Genomic DNA, 24,968 nt, shown 5'->3' on the forward strand with positions numbered 1-24,968 from the left:
TGACCATCTCACCACTTTGGCAACCCATGTCATGAACAGTTTTCTGCAACAATAACTGACTGTGGACGTGCTTTTTGATCTGGAGAAATCCTTCGACACCAGCTGGAGGACCGGTACCCTCTGTACTCTTTACATGTGGGGCTTTCCAGTCTGCCTGCCACGTTTCCTTCAGGAATTTTTAAAAGACAGACTTCTCAAAATACGTGTGGAATGTGACTTGTAGGACACTTTTATCCATGAAAATTGGATACCTCAGGGGTCCATCCTGACATTCGTTGTCCTTGCTATTGCCATTGACCCTATTATGGCCTGTCTCCCGCTGAGTATTTCCGGGTCCCTTTTTGTTGACGATTTTGCCACCTATTGCAGTTCCCCATGGACTTGTCTCCTTGAGCGAAGTCTTCAGCATTGTCTCATTGTCTTTACTCATGCGGCATCAACAATGGCTTTCGCTTTTCCACGGACAAAACCATTTGTATGAATTTCTGGCTGCACAATGGGTTTCTTCCACCTTCCTTATACCGGGTGATCAAAAAGTCAGTATAAATTTGAAAACTTAATAAACCATGAAATAATGTAGATAGAGAGGCAAAAATTGACACACATGCTAGGAATGACATGGGGTTTTATTAGAACTGAAGAAAAAAAAAAAAAAAAACCATTTGCTAGACGCGTGAAAGATCTCTTGTGCACGTCGTTTGGTGATGATCGTTTGCTCAGCTGCCACTTTCGTCATGCTTGGCCTCCCAGGTCCCCAGACCTCAGTCCATGCAATTATTGGCTTTGGGGTTACCTGAAGTTGCAAGTGTATCGTGATCAACTGACATCTCTAGGGATGCTGAAAGACCACATCCGACGCCAATGCCCCGCCGTAACTCCGGACATGCTTTGTAGTGCTGTTCACATTATTCCTCGACTACAGCTATTGTTGAGGAATGATGGTGGACATATTGAGCATTTCCTGTAAAGAACATCATCTATGATTTGTCTTACTTTGTTATGCTAATTATTGCTATTCTGATCAGATGAAGCGCCATCTGTCTGACATTTTTGGAACTTTTGTATTTTTTTGGTTCTGATAAAACCCCATGTCATTCCAAGTATATGTGTCAATTTGTACCTCTCTATCTACATTATTCCGTGATTTATTCAGGTCTCAAATTTATACTGACTTTTTGAGCACCCGGTCTTGGGCCTGTTGCTCTACCGTTTCTTGAAACTACGAAATTCCTGCGGCTCATGATTGATAGAAACTTTCTTGGTCCTCCCACATGTCTTACCTGGCTGCCCGCTGTACCCTGTCCGTCAGTGTTCTACGGGTCCTCAGTGGTACTTCCTGGGGAGTGGTTTGGACCACCCTCCTCCGTTTGTACAGATCCCTTGGCCTTTTGAAAGGAGACTATGGATGCTCCGTTTATGCATCTGCACATCCATCCATCTTACACTGTCTAAATACAATCTACCACCATCGAATCCATGTGGCCACTGGCACCTTTTACACCAGCCCAGTTGAAAGTCTCTATGCAGAAGCTGCCTAACTACTGCGGTCATAACGACATGATGTTCTCCTCAGCAGATACACATGCCATTAGTCTGCCATACCTGGCCACTCATCTTATGTCGCCTCCTTCAACAACTCATTTGACTGCCAGTAGGTGTGTCCCTCTTCTCCGTTACCTCCTGGAGTTCGCTTTTGGTTACTGCTCCAGCAGCCTCACTTCGTGCTATCTGCCACTTTCCCGATGGATGTGTACCCTTCACCACCCTGACTTTCTGTGGTGGCCCATGTTCACCTTGAACTTGATTCACTTCCTTAGGAAACTTCTCCAGATTCGATCTATCGGTGTAAGTTTCTCAACCTTTGCACGGAACTTAGTGATAGTACCTTTGTGTACACTGTTGGCTCTCTGAATGACCATGGTGTCTGGTATGCCTGATCATTGCCACCGACCATTTTCGATATCTGCTTCCAGAACACTGCTCAGTATTAACAGCAGAGCTCTTTGCTCTGTATGAGGCCACACGGTACATCCAGCAACACAGGCTTTTCAATTTCGTCATCTGCTCAGATTCTCTCAGCGATTTTCAGAGCCTCTGTATGCTGTACACTGTCTATCCCTTAGTGCAACAGGTCAAAGAAAGCTTCCACTTGCTCTGTCTTGATGGATGGTCTGACAGGAAACAAAGCTGCTGACACTGTTGCCAAGGCTGCTGACACTGTTGCCAAGTCTGCAGTCCTCCTACATCATCCAGCTAGTTCTTCCATTCCTTCCGATGATCTCCATGTTGTCATTTATCAGAAGGTGGTGTCACTTTGACATTACAATTGGTCTTCCATTCATGGGAACAAACTCCACGGAATGAAACCTCTCCCAGAAGCTTGGCCGATCTCCTCTCTCAGCCCTTTCACCGCAAGGAGCTGATTTTAGCTAGGTTACGTACTGGGTACTGTCTTTTTAGCCATCGTCATTTGTCAAGTGGTGACCCACCATCACTTTGTGCTAACTGTCATCAACCTTTGACCATTAGCTGTTTCCTGACCAAATGTCTCTCTTTTAACCACTTACGTTCTACTGTATGTTTGCTGTCTGAGTTATCGGTCGTTTTAGCAAACGGCACATTGGATGTTGATTGTGTTTTACTTTTTATCCATCATAGCAATATAGCGAACGACATTTAATATTTAATTCATGGTCTTCATAGTCTCTATGACATATTTCGTGTACCTCTCTCCAAGAGTAAGTCCTTGTTTCACCTGCCTTTCCTTCCGTTGATTGGGCTTAACGTGCAGTCACATTTAACTCCTTTTTCATCTTGGTGTTGAAAGGTTCTGACATGGGCGTGTATGACTTTAGTGTGTTGTTGAAGTTACAGTTTGTATGCGGGACAGGAGTGCCAACAGAAATTATTTCTTTTTTCTCTTTTTGCAAGTAGTTTGTAACAACTGTTCACAGCTTGTGACTGCTGGATTACTATTCTAAATAATCTGTTCTTAATTATGACTACAATAAAAACACCACCATTCTTATTTAATTAATGATGACATTATAACATCTAACAATGGTAAATCCAGGATGGAATAATGTCAATATTATGAAAAAGATAGATTGCCAATCACCATATAGCAGAGATTTTGAGTCGCAATCTGGTCTCGACAACCAGAGACTGTGTGTGACTGACTCTCTCTCTCTCTCTCTCTCTCTCTCTCTCTCTCTCTCTCTCTCTCTCTCTCTCTCTCTCTCTCTGTGTGTGTGTGTGTGTGTGTGTGTGTGTGTGTGTGTGTGTGTGTGTGTGTGTCAAAACTTACTTGTTTGACAGTCTTTTAATTATGCCTATCTGAAATTCAACATTTCTGCTACATGGAGAGTAGCACTCTATCCCTTTCATAATACTGACATGGTTTTATGTATTTTAGGTATGCTAGATTCACAATTTCTGACTCATGATGATGACCTATTCAATCGGCAGTTTATATTTCAGAATATAACATTCTTAAGAGTTGTTGGTTGGTTGACTGGATGATTAAAGGGACCAAACTACTAGGTCATCAGTCCCTTTTTCCTCAGACAGACAGGTCTACATGCCTGTAGATCAGATAGCCTACCACACAAAACCCAGGGGAGGAAAACCCCAAGGTCTATGAAGGTGAGATAATGGACAAGAAGAAGAAAGAAAGAAAGAAACAAAGACAGAGAGAGAGCACAAGAAATGTGTTCCCTCTAGGGAGCAGCCAGAAGCCTCCGAAAGCACAGTGCAATGCAATGAGGGAACATACATGCCGGTCCCCCCCCCCCCCCCTACCAGATGTAGCCCACTTAGAAATCACCTAGGAAAGACTAGCAACATGGACACGACGAGAGAAGTACAGAGAGACAAAAGACGAGCAAGTCTAACAGACCATAGGGGAGGGGGGGGGAGTAAAAGAGCAGGTAAGGTGAGGACCAGGCTGCACCATAATACCCAGATAGCCACAGCACGGACTTGGCAGAGGAGGCAAAGAGTGTTCTGCCAACCCATCAATGGGCCAATATGGGTAAGTGGACCTACCTTGAAGAGAGCGGTGAAAGCTCCCTTCAAGAATAAAACGTAAAACTAAGTCAGCCACTGAGGCACTGTCTCCTAACACCAGAGAGAGCGAGTGAGGGAGATTAAGAGCCCACTGCATGGTGGCTAAGTTCGGACAGTCCAGCAAAATGTGGACCACCAGCAAATGGGAACCACAATGACAGAGAGGTGGGTCTTTGCGACAGAAGAGCTGACCAAGAGTTAGCCAAGTATGGCCAATATGCAGCCAGCAAAAGGACGATCAAGTATTTGAGAGAGGCCCACATGAAGGACCTCCACAGATTTGTAGTCTCCTTCATCACCCTACTTTGTTTGGCAAAGTTAGAGTGAGCCATTCCAGATTCCCTAACCTTCATGGCATAATACTGATCAGAGGTTCATTACTGGAATACCAACATCACAAATCAGTTTACAGGTAGCCAGTTTGGCCAGGCTACCAGCAAGTTCATTTCCCAGGATCCTGATGTGGCCTGGGGTCCAGACATACAGGGAACCCTGGATAGCAATTACCAAGGGACAGTGAAGGTAACATTGATCAAGAGATGCAAACTGCACAAGGAGTTGCTGAAGATGAGAGAGGATCCACCGGTGCAGAAACTAATATGTTCAAGAGCGTGAGAGATGGCTACCAACTCCGCAGTGAAAACATTGCAACCATTTGGCAGGGAGCACAGTTCAGTGTCCCATGCGAGTATAAGCAAAGCCCACGTGACCAGCACCCATTAAGTCATCAGTACAGACTACTTCTGAACCCCAAGATATGATAAAAATGGCTAAAAATTGGTGGCAGACGGCCTCAGAAGGAACCGAGTCTTTCAGATCTGGTGATAGGTCAAGACAACGCTGTGGCCGAGGGATGCACCATGAATGTGTAGTGAATGGGCCTGGAGGAGAGGTGATAGAGGAAACAACTGGAGTTCAGAGAGGAGAGACAGGATGTGGATTGCGATTGTAATCCTTGATCTGGACTGCTGTTGCGGGGGATGGATTCCGGTGTTTCGACAGGATTGTATCAGGGCTTTGTAAAGCTGTGGAAAGGTAGTACGATCTGCATCCCAGCTGGTGTTACTCAGGCAGTGAAGACTATTAAGGTGCAGCTAACACTTTCGATCAATCTAGCATAGATGGGGAATCCACGTCAACTTAGGATCTAAGACCAGTCCAAAAAACCAAAATGTTCCCACCACATTGAGTAGTTGGCTGTTGAGGTAAAGTTCTGGTTGTGGGTGAACACTACAATGTTGACAGAAGTGCATAACATGAGTTTCGACACTGTAAAGTGAAAGCCATGGGTGGGGTCCCATGACTGCGCCTTTCCTATGGCACCTTGCAGTCGATGTTCAGCGACATCCGTACTAACAGAGCCCTGTGGTACCCCATTCTCTCGTCGGATTGGGGGAGGATGGGAGGGGGGTGGGGGTGGTACTGTGGGAAGCAGCAAGTTGAACCTGCAAAGTATGGTGGGATAAGAAGATGTGTACAGCAGCTAGGATGTGGTGTCTTAAGCCTTTTTCAGGTCAAAGAAGATGGCTATAAGGTGTTGATATTGGACAAAAGCTGTTTGGATGGCGGACTCCAGGCAATCCAGATTTTCAGTATAGAGTCACCTCAGAAAAAACCGCCCTGGGATGGAGGCAGAAGACCCCGAGACTCAAGGAGCCAACACAGCCGCCAGCTCACCATGCATTCAAACAACTTGTAGAGAACACTGGTGAGATTAACTGGGTAATAACTATTCATATCTAGAGGGTGCTTGCCCTGTTTCAGTACTGGGATGATGATGGTTTGTCGCTGTTGCAATGGGAAGTCGCCCTCACTCCTGGATGCAGTTAAAGATGGCAAGGATATGACACTGACAATCCACAGATAGGTGCTTGATCACCTGGTTGAGGATGTGGTCCGATCCTGGGGCAGTGGGCTAGGACACTGACAAATCCCCACTCACTGAATGGAGCATTATACGGATCCAGGTGGTGTGCAGTAAAAGATAACTGCTTTTGCTCTACCCACTTTTTTAGGACACAAAAAAGGGTTGACAGTTCTCAGACTCAGAGGCTCTAGCATAATACAGAGAAAAATGTGGCATCTGTGTTAGTGTAGATGGCACCATTCAACGTAACACCACCATGTACACCTGCAGGTGTCTGGTATCTGTAGATACATCTAACCTTGGCTCAAACCTATGAAGGGAAGGTTCACGGTCTGATGGTTGAAGCGTACTGTTCCTAGCATTCTTGTTTCCATCGTTTTATTGGATGGCAGACACAGGCATGGAGCCACTGAAAGGCAATAACGTGCTCCATCGATGGGTGCCACTTATGGTGCTGGAGAGCTCGCCTACGATCTCTAATGGCCTCTGCAATTTCTGATGACCATCCAGGTATTGTCTTCTGTCGGGGTGCACAGAAGGAACAGGGAATCGCCAAAATCAGCTGCTCAAATAATGGTTGTAGTTGTATTCTGGACTGCCTCATCAATATCTCCATGCAGTGGGGAGCCAAGGGCAACAAAAGAGGCAAAAGCATCCCAGTCAACACGGCTGAGAGTCCATCTGGGCAGGCGTCCATGGGAGTGACGCTTTCTTTCACATCACTTTGGTATAATGTAACCCTGACCTTTTCAGGTAATGAATCGCCATCAAAGGCCAACATGAAGGCACTGGTAGCGACACTGTTGTCCTTTGGTCCCCAATGTACATGACTAACGAAGTGTGCACCCTGGCACTCCAAGTTGGTGCATAGCTCAGCATCAGATTGTAAGAGCAGGTCTCTGTGAAAATAATGCCCTGAACCATATTTAGACTATTATGGGGAGTGATAGTCACCGGTATGTCACCCACCTTGTTAAAAGCTAGTAGCACCCGTGATTGGGCAGAGGATACTGTTTTGATCAAAATTGACCCACTTTTCATTTTAGAAATGGCTGCCACTTCCCCAAGCTTGACTTCTATGTTCTCCACAAAGAAGAAGGGTTCTGTGGCCAAGAAGGAATCCCCATCAATCCTTGAGCAAACTAATTATTGGGGGGACGGGGGGGGGGGATATTTCTTTGCTTGCCGTTTAGTCCTATGGAAGGAAACATTTTATGGTCATATCTCTCTGCACTTAAATAGTACTTTCCTTCCATAGAGACTGCTGGGATCATACAGCTACCAGCGGAAGATAACTTCATCCGATTCATTTGTGGATCATCCGCCATGGTGCCATCCACTTCGAATGGGGGCTCTTGCCATGTGCGCCACCCAGCCGCAGAAAATGGCTACGTGACCAGCAATCTGTTGCTCGGAGTCCCCGTGTCCCAGTCACAATGGGCACATGCACATAAACCTTGGCATACATGGGAAGTTTTCAGCTCAGACACCAACAATACAATACCCACGTGGCCAGGGGGCTACCACTGTGCAGCTATTTGATGACCACCATGACAGGATGGCCACCATGCTGGAGCTTACACTGCATTGGGTGACCTTCCCTGCATGGTAAACATTTCTGGAGAATCTGAAAACTGATGGCAGGTCAAACCTAACAACGGGGACTATGTCTTTACTTAATGAAAAGTTGTAGAAAACAAAAAAAAGCGGAAACTCTAATCCCAGTCACAAACGAGATCTGAGCTGGGTCTGCATCAAGAAAACCATACAATGGAGAGGCAGAGGGAGAAACGGACAGTGGAAGTATAAGCTTGCAGGACAGAAACGAAGTAATGCTGCAAAGCATGGGGCCCCATGGTAGCCAAGCAGGTAGGTACTGACACGAGAGTTGTGAGCACTCAGGGGCTAAATGAGTAATATTGTCATTGAACCTTGGTGGGTCCTTCCCCACATCTCACTACATCCCATCACACAAACTCAACCAGCATGTTTCTGAAAAGGCTTGTGAATTTCTCCCATTAATCAATATTCTCCTTCCCAGATGTAAATAGTTGCTCAGATAGTTTGTTGTCATTTTATTGACACATCATGCACAACTTTTCATTCAACACCACTGATCAATGATGCTGCTGTAGCTCTGTGTTTGTTGATTCATCCATTTATTTTCACTGAATTGAAAAGTTCATATTTTTTTATTGACAGCATAAATTGTATACTTACATCGTATGTATTCTACTTAGTTGGCTGTCCAAGATAATTTTCAGATAAGATATTTAGTACAATTTCACTAGAACCGCCATCCCTGCCATCTATGTCATGCATGGCTGGCTAACAGGAACCTCTCCTATGGCTAAAACACGATCAGGTAATTTATCAGAAATATTTTTCCACAAATCTTCCGTAGCATTCCATGCCATCTCAACTGATGTAGTGTGTCACCGAAAGATAGTTTTAGTAAGAAATTTTGGCCCACCTTTAAGGCTTAACTTTACCCAAATTCTCTATTGTTGACTGCATTTATCTCATTACACAAAGAGAGACTTCTCACATATATATTCCAGTCAGAATTTAAGATTTTGTTTCTGTTTGTTTCTAGTTTTACTCAATTTTCTGTTCCACTTGCTACACAAGCAATGCTGTTTAAGCAAGTCACAGTAATTCAGTGATCTTGCCTTGAATACTTGTCCAGTTACGTAATATTCAGTTTTCATTTTCACAGTTGACTTACATGGCTATTTGATCTCCTCAATATGAAATACATGTGAAGTGATCATGGCTCTTTGGTGTTCAACATCTAAAGGTAAACAGGCTTACAAAGTAATTTATCTAAAAAAAAGGATGCAAACTATACATATTGCGCTATTGAAGGAAATCCTTTCTGCGGGTACTGCATGCCTAACCAATTCAGGGAGGCACTTTAAAATTCTACATCCAATACAGATTAAGTCAAGAAATTTGCACCCAAGATCACCAAAAAATCAATGGAGCCTCTAGTTTAAATCTACCTGGCTCCAAACCAAGGATTCCAATCAATACTGGGCATGAAATAACAAATTGTGAACTGTGATTCCATTAGACGAGTGACAGTAACCCTGTTCACCACCAAAAGGAACTAAGATGATGACAAGCATTACTTACAACCAGCTGTAACCATTGCACTAAACAGATGGCTGCAGAGCTGCTTCTGTATCTCAGACGAGACCTTCCCACAGCAAACATATGGGATATCCAAAGGACTTCCTTTATAATCTGATTGTTACTTCCCTGAGGAGATCCATCATCTGCGTTAAATTGGAACACCTAATAATGAGCAATCTGACCATAGTCTAGATCATGCAGGATCATTGACCTCAGGGTCAAAAGATAAAGCAACTGATGTGGGCTCATGTAACAACAGTCAACATGTCTTTCTCATATACACTTCACTATAAAATAATATTTTACTGCTATTTATGCAGATTTCCTCAACAAACTGAACCACTGACATCTTAACATAAAAGTCTCATCTGTTAATATGAAATTAATAATTTATTTGGAGAAATGTAACCCACAAAACACAGCACTGAAACGTATCACTGTGGAATGTTTATCAGCTCTATTGATGAAAACATCAGCCTATGTGCACATGCTATGCAGTGTTTTGGGGCCAAAGCCCTCAGAGTAAAGTCTCAGGAGAAAACATGCATTCCTCCAATCTTATGTAAGCTAGTCAATAGTGGAAACAACAATTTCAATAATGAGCAGCATATTCGCCCTAAAATATATGTTAACAATGTTGAACACCTCATTTAGTAGCTAAAGATCATGCAGATTGTTTCATAACTTATCACCAACACCAAGAATAACACACTGCATTACAGCACTCACCCTCTCTCGTCTGGGGACTCAACACCATAGCCTTGAGCAAGCAAGGCTGCTATAGGTTCACTAATTACTTGCAGAACATCGAATCCTGCATCTTCCGCTGCACGTGCCAGTGCCCGACGACTACACTTCGAAAAATTTAAGGGGACACACAGGACTGTGCGCAGATCTGTATCTGGAGGTACACATGTTGAAGCAAACCCTGAAACAAATAACAAAAAATAAAGAAATGCTTTACATCACTACCAAACCACAAGCTTCATATTTGTGTACAAACACTATATTTATTGTTGATTGACAGCTAGCTGGCTGGTCGTCAGTAGAGTCAATGCCTACAGCTTATTCTTTTCCATCAAATAATTTGAAACACTTAAAAAACTCACAGTACAAATATGATGCAGCACTGGAAAACTTGTGAAATTGACATGCGACCCCATTAAAAGCAGGATCTTGCATTCGCAACATAAGTATACCTGTAAATTGCTTTGTTCTACCACCAAATTCCTTGAAAGTTACAGAATCAGAAAAGCTACCCATAGATTAGCTCGGTACCTGCATCAAAAATTTGTAATTCATTTTTTTTAGGGGCAGGAACATTTTGTGAATGGGCCAAAGAGTTTTGTTACTGCAAAGTATTGATTCCACTGTGAGAGTACTTATTAGTTACATGTTAAAAAGGAAAACTCTAATAGTTTAATCATTTTGTGTAATAGGACAGTGTGAAATAATGAGTGAAAAGTCACCGAGACCAAATCATTCTCTCTATTTCAGCAATCATATTCCCACTTGACAGCTTCTACAAGCAAAACATGTCAAAGCACTACACCAAAGGAAGTCAGCATTTAGAAGATAGAAGTATATCTGTGATAATACAGGATGGATGTATTTAACCATAGCACTACCTGATAAAATCTGTAGCCACTCTTTGGTGGCTATGTCTTTTTATCCTGCACAAAAAATGTGTATAAAATTTTAAACCCCAAAACTTCTTCAAATTGGCTGCCTTGTAAGGATCCAATTCTGTACAGATTGCTCACAAAGATAGCAACCAAAGTAAGATTGTAATTTTGACATGTTACATATACACTGTCCAGTCACATTAATGTGACCATCAGTCAAAAGCCTGAATAACCACCTTTTGCTGCATAGACCACTGCGAGACATGCAGGAATAGTGATAGTGAAGTTCTGGAGGGTAACGAAACGGATATGGAGGCATGCAGACTCCAGTGCCACGGCCAGAATGTGACAGGTTTCTCTTGAGAATCCACCGCAAGAACAGCTCGATCGAGGTGGTCCCACAGATTATCAACCGGGTTTAAATCCAGAGGGTCTGGTGGCCAGGGGGGTACAGTAAATTCATCCTGGTGCTCTTCATACCACACACAGACACTGCGAGCTCTGTGACACATTACATTGTCCTGCTGGTAAATGCCATTGTGTGAAGGAAAAAACGAACTGCATGTACGAGTGAACATGGTAACCAAGGCTAGATGCATACTTATATCAATCATCTCTGCCTTTCAGAATGACAAAATAACTCGGGTAATGTCTTGAATACATTCCCCAGACCATAAAGCTCCCTCCTCCAGCCTGGACCCCTTTGCTTTCAGATGATTCACACTGTGCACACCAATGGCCAGCTGTCCAATGGAGCATAAAACATGATTCATATGAAAAGGCAACCTGTCACCACTCAGTGGACACCCAGCTGCAGTGCTGGCGAGCTAATTCCAGTCTTTGTTGCCGATGAACACCAGTCAGCAAGAGTGCACAAACCAGGCACCTGCTGCGGAGAACCATACACAGCAATGTTTGCTGAACGGTCATTGAGGAGACATTTTTGGTAGCCATGGGTTTATCTGGGCAGTCTGATGCTCACCCATACATATCTACACAGCTGTTGTTCACCCCGCCATCTCTGGCCTGTAGTGCATTATAGCTACCGTTGTGCTGGTTTTGTATAGCACCTATTTTACCATGCACGGTATACTTTAAACACAGTGGCACACAAACAGTTTCATAACTTAACTGTTTTGGAAATTCTTCCACCCTTGGCCTGAAAGTCAATGATCATGTCATCCTGGAAGTCAGATAAACCGCTCTGTTTCCACGTTATAATGACTGCAATGTTTTCCATGTTCCCCAACACACTTTATATACCCTCCCCTGCTGGCACTGCCACATGCTGTTTGTGAGTGTTTATTGATGCTAATTCCAAACATAGGCAGTGGTCACAATGTTGTTACTGGATTGTGCGTAACACCTTTGTTAGTCTCTGGATTAATTACAACGGAGATATGTTGCAATTTTTTCCAGCTAGTGTGTTGAACAACAGAATCATTTTAAGTAATTACTACTCACAATCTAACAATGCGGGTATAGTATTAAGAATGGAGTGTCGAATGATACAATTTATACTCTGAGGAATATCTCCTATGATGCCCAAATGGATCATTAAGTAGTTAAGATCCTACTGTCAGTTTATAAACTAGTTGTATTATAAGAAAAACATGAAACAGACAGTATTAATACATAACTGACAAACAAAGAATCATAATAATATGAGTAAAGATACTGCTACAGATTTCTGAAAACAACAATCAGACAACATATATAAGTGCCTGAAGGTCAGTGCTCTTAGTATCTTTTCTTAATAATGTATGTAGCTTCTGTCTGTAGTTTTTATGCATATACTAGCAATTAGTGAATAATGGAAATCCAGCCAACCATGTTTTCAGACAAAGATAAAGAAAAGAAGGAAAAATAATGTCTAAGGTAGGGTGGACAGTGATCAGTGATGTCTGAGTAAGCTGTATTGCCTACTCAAGTTGTGTACACACACACACACACACACACACACACACACACAAAAGTTACAACTCTTACAACACTAGACAGTATAAAATGTAATTACAATTTTTCTACTTTGGAGCAAAGCAGTTTGATACATTTCTTAGAGTAGCTTAATACATTTAATCAAGAAACAAATTTGCTAACTGAAAACCAAGTTTGCACCACTTTCTAACAAAAGAACAGTCTCTGTGAATTTAGTTTAGTAGCGGCATTGGTAAGCTCTACTGTAAAGAATGGAAAGTTTAAAAAGTCATCACCCCTCTGTGTCATAAAAGGTGAAGTATTAGTTTATTTGGCCAAAGATGGTGTCAACAACCATTCCATGGTACACTTGGATGTATACAACTAAAATGAATTTGGGGGACCACTGGAAACCTAAGTCAGGCTGGCTGGACTGAGATCCAAACAACTTTCCTCCAAAATACAAGTACAGCATTCTTGATCACTAACCACCACATTCCATCAGTGAAGCCTAAAGAAGTCTATACACACTTTTGGTAAAACTCCATCTTATTCTTTACACTCCCTATACAGTTTTTGATGTACAAATCTAAAACCACTCCTGATCATAACTGTTTGTTGAACAGATAAATTATGCTTGAATTCAGTAAGTTCCCAAGGTAATTATTTGATTCATTACTGTACTCATACTTAAAAAGACAGATTCATCTCAGATATTTAACCAGAGTTATGTCAGTAACAAGCATTTCACGGCAAGTCACATGGGGGATAACAACTGCAAAGCAAAGCAATAATCTGAAGGTCCCATCATGATCATAGTCCATGGTGGGCTTCAGTTTATTAGTAAAATATTGGAAAACTGTGGTATCCTTACAAATTTACTATGGAATATTCCTCAACCATCTGGGGTGAGTGACTGAAGCTCTGATAAAGTCAGAGGCTACACATGTGATCTGGCAGACATTGTGAGAAATATGTCAACAAATTGATGAAAATGAATATCGGAAACTTTAAGTGGTTCATCCCACAGTTCTCCACATTTCTTCCCATAAATGTGTATTACGTAAATTTAAATAAATTCAACAGAAATAGCACGAGGTACAGAAATTAAACTATTACAGCATATGAATGAGCAGATAGGTATTCGCAGACAAACTGTGAGAGACACACTGCACACCTGTGGTCATACAGCTCAGGGAGTAGAAGTATTGACTACAAAAGGCATAGGTTCAAGTCTGAGATTCAGTCAAGTGAAAAGTTTTATTCTGAAGGAAAATTTCATTACATGTACACTCCAATGTAAAGTGAAAGATTCATTTTTATTAAACACATGTAATCATATCAGCCATTTCAAATGAAAAAAAAAGTAGCAAAAGGGCAATTATTACTTCTTGTTCATTCTTACGACACAAACCCAGGCCCGAGGACTGCATGGGTAGCAGAGGCCAGCAGATTGCACAGTTACAACAAGAGTGATGGAAGGTCAGGACAGAGGGACTGGTCCCCCACCTCCACAGGCACACACACTGTGATCCTCTCAACCATCCTCCAGTGAGAAGGGACACGAGGCACAGGTGGCGGTCATCTTAGTTCCAGCCTGAGCATCGGAAGTGACGACAGCGTGCCAAATGCGACTATGGTCACAGCCAGAGCTGTTTCGTGTTGGTGGGTCAGACAGTCATGTCTGGCCTTAACATCAAGCCACTGATGCTCTCTGTCACCAATGATGACCCCTTGGGTCCATCCCAGACACCAACTGCATATGCATGCCCAGACAGACATTCCACCCACAGGCAGGCCTATATGCAGGTTTGGCACACAGCACAGGATGCAGGAGGTCTAATGGTGTACAATACCAACTCAAATGCAGTATTTCAGCCAGATTATGTCTGCAAGGTCTTCAGCAGCTGTTTTTTAAATGTATGGACCATCTGCTCAATCTCCCCATTAGGAGTACGGTGAAACAGGGTGGTGATCGCATTACAGCCACAGAAAGCCTAAGGCTGCATCTACGTAAATGGGGGCTAATTATCCAACACCAGGGAATAAGTGGCACTCCCTCAAGGTAGAATACCATCGTGAGGTCACAAGTGGTAGAAATGGTGGTAATGAACAGCATCCACGCCACGTAAGGGAAGTTTTGAGAGGGTGGCCACCACCAGAAGCCACATAACAACCTGAAATGTCACGGTAAATTCAACGAGGACCTTCTCCGACAAGTTATCAGGATGGGGCCACGACGAGGAACCTTGATCGTGGGACAAGTGACTGAATGCGCATACGGCTCGTGTCATGCCTGATCTCTCAATGTCTGCATTGATGTTGGGCCAGTACACGTGCTGTGGGGCTAGTGCCTCCATACATGTCCTCCACCAATGACAAGCACAAAGGAGCTGGAGGATGCGGGGACAGAGCGAGGATAGAATGATGGTCAGGTTTTCGAGAGTCCTCTGCAGCCATCATTAAAACATCATTTGTAGCATTGAATCAGTAGCATAACATGAAATAATTGTGAAAGGCTAGATCAGTAAGGCTCAAAACATTCTCTGGACACCTCTCCAGTACCTCAGACAAAACTTTCAACAGGACAGGATCGTGAAACAACACAGTGGATACCTCACGTGCAGTCAGAAGCAATTGAACCAGGATTTATTGTGGATGTTGGTCCAGGGGAAACAAACTGTTTCCTTGTGGTTGAACTGCACATTGGCACCAAGAGGAAGTGCGGGTAGGGTGTTCACGTTGGTGAGTTGGGTGAAAGTGGATTTCAATTGATACCCAATCAAAAACAATGCCCAATTCTGCAAACAATGCATCATCTTTTCCAGGAGTTTAGAACAATGCACAAACAACAAAATCAAGGCTTTGAGCTTTGCAGTCGCTCAACAGGTGTAATTTGCTGCCATACAGTCTACATTCCAGAGGTGAAAGCAACTGGCCATTCACTACTACCCGACACCTTATGAGACAAAACAACCGCTATACCATATCGGGCCATATCGGGAAGTGTCTGTCTCGAGTGTCAAGGGCAGGTCCAATGCATATAGTGTCAGTCACAATGCCACCTTGAAACTGTACTTAATGTTCTGATATGCCAATTGGCAGGTGGTCAACCACACAAATTTGACACCCTTCTTGCATAGTCGATCTAGGGGATCTGTGATTTGTGCCACCTAGGGAATAAACTTGGCACAGAACATGATTCTACCCAGAAACAACTAGCTGCTTAAGGTCAGTAGTGGCCAACATATTAGTGATTACGTCAATGTGGTCACACGTGTGCACGATACTATAGCGACCTGGGGTCACTGGGGCCTCTAAGGTACAGTGGCTGTGAAGTGGTGGGTTGTGGAAGCAGTGGTGCTGGCCAGGGATGGACAGGTATAGTGTATTTTATTTTTCTTGAATTACAGCACTGGAGTGTCTGGATAAAGGAGACCATAATTAGGGTGTTTTGGGGTGCAGCAAATGCAGAGCGCATAAGATATCAGCTGTTGTTGGTGCAAAACTTGCAGAAGTGGAATCCCCTGCCTCTGTGAGAAGACTAATCACGGGGCTAGTCCGGAAGGCACCAGTCGCAAGTCGGACCCCACAATGGTGGATGGGATCTAGTATCTGCAATGTCGAAGGTGACACAAAACCATAGACAAGACTCCCATAGTCTAAACGAGACTGGGCCAGTGCTTTGTACAATCGCAGGAGAATAGAGTGGTCTGCACCTCAGGTGGTATCGCACAGACATCTGAGAACATTGAGACATAACCAGCACATCCTCTTCAGCTGGCGAAGACGAGGGAGCCGTGTCAACCGGACATCGAAGACCAGACCCAAGAAGAGACGGGTGTCCACCACCTCGAGGGATTGGCCATCGAGGAACAGGTCCGGATGAGGATGGACTATATGGCGACGGCAGAAATACGTGACGTACAATTTGGTCACCGAAAACTGAAAGCCACGGGAGAGAGCCCAAGATTGCACCCGGTAGATTGCCCCCCTGTAGACGGCTTTCTGCAGCGCCCACGACAGAGGAAGCGACATACGTACAAAAATCGTCAACATACAAAGACGAAAACACTGTCGACCCAGCAGCCACTACCAGTCCATTAAAGGCGATGAAAAAAAGAGGGACACTCAGCACAGAACTCTGTGGAACCCCATTTTCTTACCGACGGGAAGTGCTGTAGGAGGAACCAACTTGGACCCGGAAAGAGCGACATAAAAGAAAGTTATGGATAAAAATGGGCAGAGCACCACAAAGGCCCCAGTCGTGAAGGGTGGTGAGGATGTGGTGGCACCAGTTGGTGCCGTAGGCTTTATGCAGGTCAAAGAAGACTGCAATGAGGTGTTGCCAATGGGCAAAAGCCGACCGGATAGCAGACTCCAGGTGGACTAAGTTATCCAATGTAGAGCAGCCACGGCAGAAACCACCTTGAGTCGATGACAAAAGGTCGCAGAATTCGAGGATCCAAAACAGCCGCCAACTCACCAGGCGTTCAACGAGCTTGCAGAGGGTGTTGGTATGGCTAATTGGACAGTAGCTATCCAACTGAAGAGGTGGCTGCCCAGGCTTCAACACAGGAATAACAATGCTTTCCTGCCACTGGGTAGGAAATACCCCCTCACTCCACAGATGGTTGAAAAGGGTCTGTACACGACGGTGGCCAGCCACCGATAAGTGATGGAGCATTTGGTTATGTATCCAATCCGGTCCAGGAGACGTGTCAGGACGAAGGGTGAGGGTGCTGGCGAATTCCCACTCGCTAAATGGGGCATTACAAGGCTCCAAGCAGCGAGAAATGAAAGACAAAGGCAGTCGTTACGAGCGCTGTTTGAGGAGGAGGAGGAGGAGGAGGAGGAGGAACAAGGGCGGATACTGAGTCGACGCAGAGGCTAGGGCAAAGTGTTGAGCGAAACACTCTGCGACAAAGTACAGATGGGAAGGACAACACCATGCACAGAAATTCCTGCAACGGGACAATAGCCAAAAATTCGCCTGAGTTTTGCCCAGTCTTGTGAAGAGCAGGTGTGCGGTCCTATGGCAGATACATACCATTACCAGCAAATCCGTTTCTGAAATTTGATTGCAGCTATTTCCAGAGTCCACTATGGGACCATCATACCATCATTTGACAGGGGAGGAGGGAACCCCGAGGAAGAAGGGATGGCTGAAACAGCTGTGGCAAGAATGGCGGCCGTTAAAGTCTGTGTAGACTCATCAATGCTACGGTGTGGTAGTATGGGGGGGATGGTAGCAGAGGAGAAGGCACCCCAATCAGCTTTAGAGAAGGCCCACCTGGGAGGGTGACAGAGCAAGACATACTGAAGGAAGGTCAAAACAATCGGGTAATGATCGCTGTCACATAAGTCATCGTGGACACCCCACTGAATGGAGGGAAGAAGGCTGGGACTGCAGATGATGAGGCCAATGGAAGAGAAAGTGCCATGTGCCACACTGAAGTCTGTGGGAGTACCGGTGTTACAGAGGTCAAGCACTGCCAGAACAGATTCAACTGTCCTGCCCAGGGCAATAGTCGGGTGACTACCTCAAAGAGGGTTGTGGGCATTGAAGTCCCCTACAAGCAGGGAGGGAGAAGGGAGTTGTTGAAGAAGGGTGGTTAGGGCAAGGGATGTGGGTGGCCTGTCAGGCAGGAGGTAGAGATTACAGATCGTGATTGGAGTGGTCAGATCGACCCTGACAGCAATTGCTTCCGGAGTGGTATGGAGGGGAACCCATTTACTAAAAATGTCTTTATGCACCAAGGTGCAAACACCACCAGAAGCCTGCACAGGGCCAATCTGGTTTCAACAGAAAGCATGGAACCCATGAAGGGTGGGTTAGTAAGAATTGACAAAATGGGTCTCTTGGAGAACAATACAAGCAGCAGAGTAGGAGGAAAGAAGGGGCTGCAACTCCGGGAGGTGACGCAAATAGCCATTACAATTCCACTGGAGGATTCTCAAGCTGGAGTCCAAATGGCAAGCGAACGGACCGGAGCCGGTCACGCCACCGAGTTGCCATCCGTCACCGATAAGGATGGAGTAATGTCCATATAGGTGGGGTCAGACTGTTGGTTCATTGGCTGGAGGAGGGGAAGGTGGCACATCAGGGGGGTACCTGAGGGGCCTTGCGCTTGTTCCCTTGTTCTTGTGTTTCTGCTGCTACTCTTGTGATGGAACAGAAGGGCAGACTGCAGTGTGGTAGGACAAAGAATTACACCTGGCAATAGCGGCCCCCACCGGCCACAGATCGTGCTGCCTATGTGGAGCTGCAGATCGCCTTTCACGGGGTGCCGGGAAGAGGAGTCCCGGGAGGGAGCTCCAGTATCATTGGCTGCCGAAGAAGGGGAGCAGTTCTCTGGCGGGGGAGGGGGATTAGCACCCAAAGGGGTGAGGGTGAGGGTGAGGGTGAGGGGGAATTTGGGCGCGGCTTGGAAGAGGAGGGGGTACGAAGTGGAGTGGATGTAACTGAAGCACAAGCAGAAGTTAGAGGCACAGGATGGAGCCGGTCATACTTTCGACAAGCCTCGGTGTAGGTAAGTCGATCTAAAGTCTTGTACTCTTGAATCCGTCATTCTTTCACATACACCAGGCATGCTGGCGAGTGCAGAGGATGCTGCGCATCACAACTGATGCACACAGGCGGGGGACCACAGGCACTGCCCTCATGGAGGGGGCGCCCACAGTCACCACAGAGGTGATAACTGGTGGAGCGGGAAGACCTGTGTCCAAACCGTAAGCATTTAAAGCATCTCATCGGTGGTGGAATGTAAGGTTTTACATCACACCGATACACCACCACCTTTACCTTCTCAGGGAGGATATCCCCCTCGAAGGCCAGAAAAAAGGAGTCTCTATGAGTGTGATTGTTTTTAAGGCCTCGCTGTACAATGTGAATAAATCGGACTCCTTGCCGCTCGAGGTTTGCATGGAGCTCCTTGTCAGTTTGGAGAAGAAGATCCCAATAGAAAATGATACCCTGTGCCGAGTTCAAAGATTGGTGGGGTGCGACGGAGACTGTGCTGTGGTCATAAGTCCCCTAGAACTTAGAACTACTTAAACCTTACTAACCTAAGGACATCACACACATCCACGCCCGAGGCAGGATTCGAACCTGCGACCGTAGCAGTCGTGCGGTTCCAGACTGTAGCGCTCGGCCACTCTGGCCGGCCTCTGCAGATTCGGCAGGAGAAGATGTCTTTATGAGCAAAGAACCGGACTGCATTTTACTCGTGGATTCCACTTCATGATACTTATCTTCAATCGCCTCAACAAAAAAACAAAGGCTTGGTTGTGGAAAAACTATCACCGCCTGTCCTGACACAAACCAGGTACCGAGGGAAAGGTTTCAACCCAAGTCGGCAAGCTTGACCTCCTTCCCATGGGGTGGCGAGGGAGGGGAAGGCCAAAGGATCAGAAGGACTATCATGTCTACTATCACTCTTAGAAATGGCCAAAGAATGGCCAGGATATTGAAGCCTTTCTCGCTTCATATGCAAGGCGTCTGCCCTAGTACCCGCCCACCCTGACCAGGGGCTCGGCCAGTGGGCACCACCCCGCCACAGCGAGGGCCGTCTGGCACGGCAGCCATTGCTGGGAGTTCTGATGCCCCAAAGTGATGAGCATCAACTCCTTGGCATACACGAGCCATTAACAGCTCAGGTACTAGCAGTGTGATCCCTGTGTTGTCAGGGGGCTCAGCCAGTTGGGTACTTAACAGCCCCACCACACGGACTGGCTACCATGCTGGTGACCTAGCATGAAGGGGGCCCAGGGTGCAAGGGGGAAAATGGAGGGGGTGGGGAGGGGAGGGTGAGATGAGCCTCCAACATGGAAACTAGGTAGGGAGTTCATCCCCAAATGGCTCACACTGACAGAAAATGTTGGAAATGGAGGTCAAACTCCAAGGGGACCAAAACGCTGAAAAGGAGATGGAAACAGCAAACTAAACAACAGCACATACCAAACCAAAGCTGGGAGGAAAGCCAAGTCGACATGAATTCCACCAAGAGGGAAAGGAGGGGGCAGGGGGAAAGGAGCAAGGACAGGAAAAGAAAGGAGAGGAACAGGGACGGTAATGCAGGTCTGGGAAAAGGAAGGAGACTGCAAATAGCTCGGAGCCCCGTGCACGCCACACACGTACCCACAAAGAGACTGTCGGCCCCCTGGATGGACATACGACGGAACTTCCAACATTGAAAGCACCACATTGGGGGAGGGATATGGGGCTTCACATCACAGCAGTAGACCATCACCTTGATCTTCTCAGGTAATGTATCTCCCTCGAAGGCCAAGATGAAGGCACCGGTGGCAACCTGCTTATCTCTCGGACCCTGATGGACACGCCGAACGAAATGTACACTTCGCCGTTCTAACCTGGTGCACAGCTCATCGTCAGAATGCAAAAGAAGGTCCCTGTGAATTATGATACCCTGGACCATATTTAAGCGCTTATGGGGCACGATGATTACAGAAACATCCCCCAGCTTGTCACAAGTGAGTAACACCCGTGACTGGGCAGAGGATGCTGTTTTGATCAAGACTGACCCAGATCTCATCTTGGACAATCCCCTCAACCCCCCCTCCCCCCCCCCCCCCCCCCCCCGGCAAACTTCTCCTCTAAATGCTCAACAGAAAACTGAGGCTTCATTATCATGAAAGATTCCCCATCAGCTCTCAAACATATAAAGTAGTGGGGCGAATAAGAGCTGCTGCCATCCTTAACCTGATGTTCCTCCCATGGTGTGGCCAGGGAGGGGAACAATTTGGGGTCTTAATTCTGTGTGTTGAATTGAGCCTGTGAATGCTGAAAGACTACTGGTGTTTGACCACCAGTAAGAGATGATGTACTACGCTTCATCGGGTGTCATCCACCCTGATGCCACCCACTCCGACCAGGGGGGGCTCCCCACAGGTGCCATCCAGCCACAGCATAGGCCACCTGGCAGGATGGCCATTGCCAGGAGTCCCGATACCCCAGGAGGATGGGTATCTACCCCAGGCATATGAGGAGAGTTAATGGCGCAGGGATCAGTAGAGAGATCCCTGTGTGGTCAGGGGGCTACAACCAACAGGGAACATGGTGGCCCCACCGCAATTGACTGGCTATGGTGCTGGACATCAGGTGCAACCAAGCAAACAAGTCCATCATCATTGTCAGCATACAAATGATACTACACAGTTGATGGAAAAATACGTACCCAGGAGGGTGACCTCTCCCAACAGTTGGAGAATGAGCAGAAGTGCAAATCCACGTCAACTAAGGATGTGATAGGTATCAGCGCACGATGGACACGATGCACCATGTAAGGGGCACTTCAGGAAAATTTTGAAAAATGGGGGTCAAACCCAACAGGGGACCATCACAAAGGCTGAAACATGTGAGACTCCTTTTAGTCACCTCTTATGGCAGGCAGGAATACCTCAGGCCTATTCTAACCCCCGGACCCGCAGGGGAGTTTTTAGACAGTGTAAGAAGGATGGACATGCAGATGCATAAACGAAACACCCATAGCCTAGTTTTGAATGGACAAGGGATCAGTACAAACGTCCGATCCCCTCCCCAGGAAGTACCACTGAGGACACACAGGACACTGAGGGACCAGGTGCAGCATGCAGCAAGGCAAGACACATGGGAGAACCATGAAAGTTTCCCATCAAGTGTGAGCCCGAGGAATTCCATTGTTACAGTGAACGGATGAGCAACAGGCCCAAGATGTAAAGATGGTGGAAGAAACCCAATGCGCTACTACAAATTCATACAAACGGATTTGTTAGTGGAAAATCAAAAGCCATTGTCAATGTGCCATAAGTAAGACGATTGAAACATCGCTGAAGATGCCTCTGAAGGCAATAAATCAGAAAATCATCACTGAAACAGGAGCCAAAGATGCCTGGCGGGAGACAAGCCATTATAGAGTTAATGGCTATAGCAAAAAGGATGACACACTGGATGGAGCCCTGAGGCACTCCAATTTCCTGGTTAAAAGCGTCCAACAAGGCAGAAACCACAGTTACATTGAGAACTCTGTCTTGTAAAAATTCCTGAAGGAAATGGGGCAAGCAGCCTCTGAAGCTCTTCGTATGGAGAGAATGAAGGATACCAGTCCTCCAGCAGGTGTTATAAGTTTTCTCCAAATCAAAAAACACATCCCACAGTCTAGTACTTCTGCAGAAAACCATTCACGACATGGATTGACAAAGTCATGAGATGGTCAACTGCCGAACGGCAGGCTAGGAATCCACACTGTGCAGTAGTTAGTAAACTGCGAGACTCAAACCATCATACCAGCCGGGCATTAATCATACATTCCATCAGCTTGCAAACACAGCTGGTGAGAGAAATGGGGCAGTCGCTGGAAATCTGCTCAGATGTCATTGTAAGTATGGAGGAGAAAATGCCTTACCCACAAGAGAAAGGTACTGCAACATCTGAATGTGAACATCGTCCAGCCGGGATGAAGCGAGAGTGTGATCTAGCTCCCTCACAGTAAAGTTGGCAGGATTCACAATTATGAAAGGAGAAGGGTATCACCCGAGCCGTCTCCACTGATTTCAGATGGAAGACGGCAGGGCAGTAGTCGGTAAAGCTCAAAATCTCCAGAAAATAGCGACCTGAGGTGTTGGAGACAGCTGTGGGGTCCAAGACTACACCATCTGCTACTGTTAGGCCGGAAACTGGGGAATGGACCTAGGTCCAAGAGAGAAAAACAAGTAAATGGAATCTAGCTAGTATTTCTGCTGTCCCGAAGAAGCCGATGACACTGTGTCCCCCGACTGTTTACGGCACCATTTTCACTGACGAGTTTGCCATCAATTGTTATTCTCCATGGACTTGTCCACTTGAGCAGTGTCTTCAGCACTGTCTCGATCTTATTTACTCATGGAACATCGACAATAGCTTTCAGTTTTCCACTGACAAAACAGTTTGTATGAATTTCTGGTGGCACAACGAGTTTCTTCCACCATCTTTATATCTTGGGCCTGTTGCTCTTCCGTTCGTTGAAACTATGAAATTACTAGGACTCGTGCTCCATTGGAAACTTTCTTGGTCCTCCCATGTGTCTTACCTGACCGCCTGCTGTACCCTGTCCCTCAGTATACTGTGTGTTCTCTGTGGTACTTCCTGGGGAACGGATTGGACCACCCTCCTCTGCTTGTACCGGTCCCTTGTCCATTTCAAACTAGACTATGGGTCTTTTGTTTGCGCATCTGCACGTCCGTCCTTCTTATGCTGTCTGAGTACAATCCATCACTGTGGCATCCATTTGGCCACTGGCGCCTTTTACACTATCCTGGTTGAGAGTCTTTATGCTGAAACTGCCAAACTACCACTGTCATTCCGACATCATGTTCTCCTCAGCTGATATGCATGCTGTTTGTCTGCCATACCTGGCCACTCATCCTATGCCTCCTCCAATAACTCCTTTGACCACCAGCATGGGGCATGCCCCTCTTCTCTAATACCTCCTGGAGTTTGCTTTCGGCTAATGCACAGCAGCTTAACTTCATGCTACCTGCTACTTTTTCTTTGGGTGTGAACCCTTCACCACCTTGGCTTCGTGCAGTGGTCTGTGTTCACCTTGTACTTCATTGGATTCCTAAGGACTTGCTCTGTCCCCGTAAGTTTCTTGATATTCGCACGGAACTTCATGGTAGTACCTTGGTGTACACTGGTGGCTCTCTGACTGACCACGATATTGGGTATGCCTTCATCACTGGCACTAAACATTTTTGATATCAGCTTTCAGAACACTACTCAGTATTTACAACAGAGCTGGCCATATATATATATATATATATATATATTAAATATGTCTGCTTGTGTCTGTATATGTGTGGATGGATATGCGTGTGTGTGAGAGTGTATACCCGTCCATTTTTCCCCCTAAGGTAAGACTTTCCGCTCCCGTGATTGGAATGACTCCGATGTCTTCTCACTAACACTGATAAACTCAAGGATGCGATAAGATGAGCGTGCATCATAAGTGAAAGGTGTCTCACCGTCCACAATTGAGAGCAGTGGGGACAAAATGGGGGATGATCGCCACTTAAAAGATGTCAGTGGCTAAAAAGACAGTGCCCAATCTGGAGTCTAGTTAAAATTACCTCCTCCCAACAGCAAGGCTGGGAGGAAGAGGTCCAAGCGCAGGGAATAGGTTTTATGTCCCGTAATTTATTATCCTGAAGTGCAGACCAATGTGTGTGCCATAAAAGAGCAACACGATGACACAAAATGCTCTGTAGATCGGCAAAGGGAACCGTGTGAACAGTGGGCCGAGGAAGAGAGACAGCAGCCTTTGCCACTATATTGGCTGCCTCATTTCCGCAGATACCAACATGCACTGGGATCCAGA

General features: G+C 45.8%; 1 protein-coding gene across 1 annotated transcript in view; it reads right to left on the bottom strand.

The window, feature by feature from the left end:
* Positions 1–24,968, bottom strand: part of LOC126470825 (heat shock 70 kDa protein 14-like) — a 208,142-nt gene that overhangs the window by 94,640 nt on the left and 88,534 nt on the right. The window contains exon 4 of the mRNA XM_050098836.1: positions 9,803–10,001. Within this exon, the coding sequence (XP_049954793.1) occupies positions 9,803–10,001 (199 nt within the window). The remainder of the gene's footprint in view (positions 1–9,802; positions 10,002–24,968) is intronic.

This window comes from Schistocerca serialis, chromosome 3 (assembly GCF_023864345.2).
Source record: "Schistocerca serialis cubense isolate TAMUIC-IGC-003099 chromosome 3, iqSchSeri2.2, whole genome shotgun sequence".
Classification (NCBI taxonomy): domain Eukaryota; kingdom Metazoa; phylum Arthropoda; class Insecta; order Orthoptera; family Acrididae; genus Schistocerca; species Schistocerca serialis.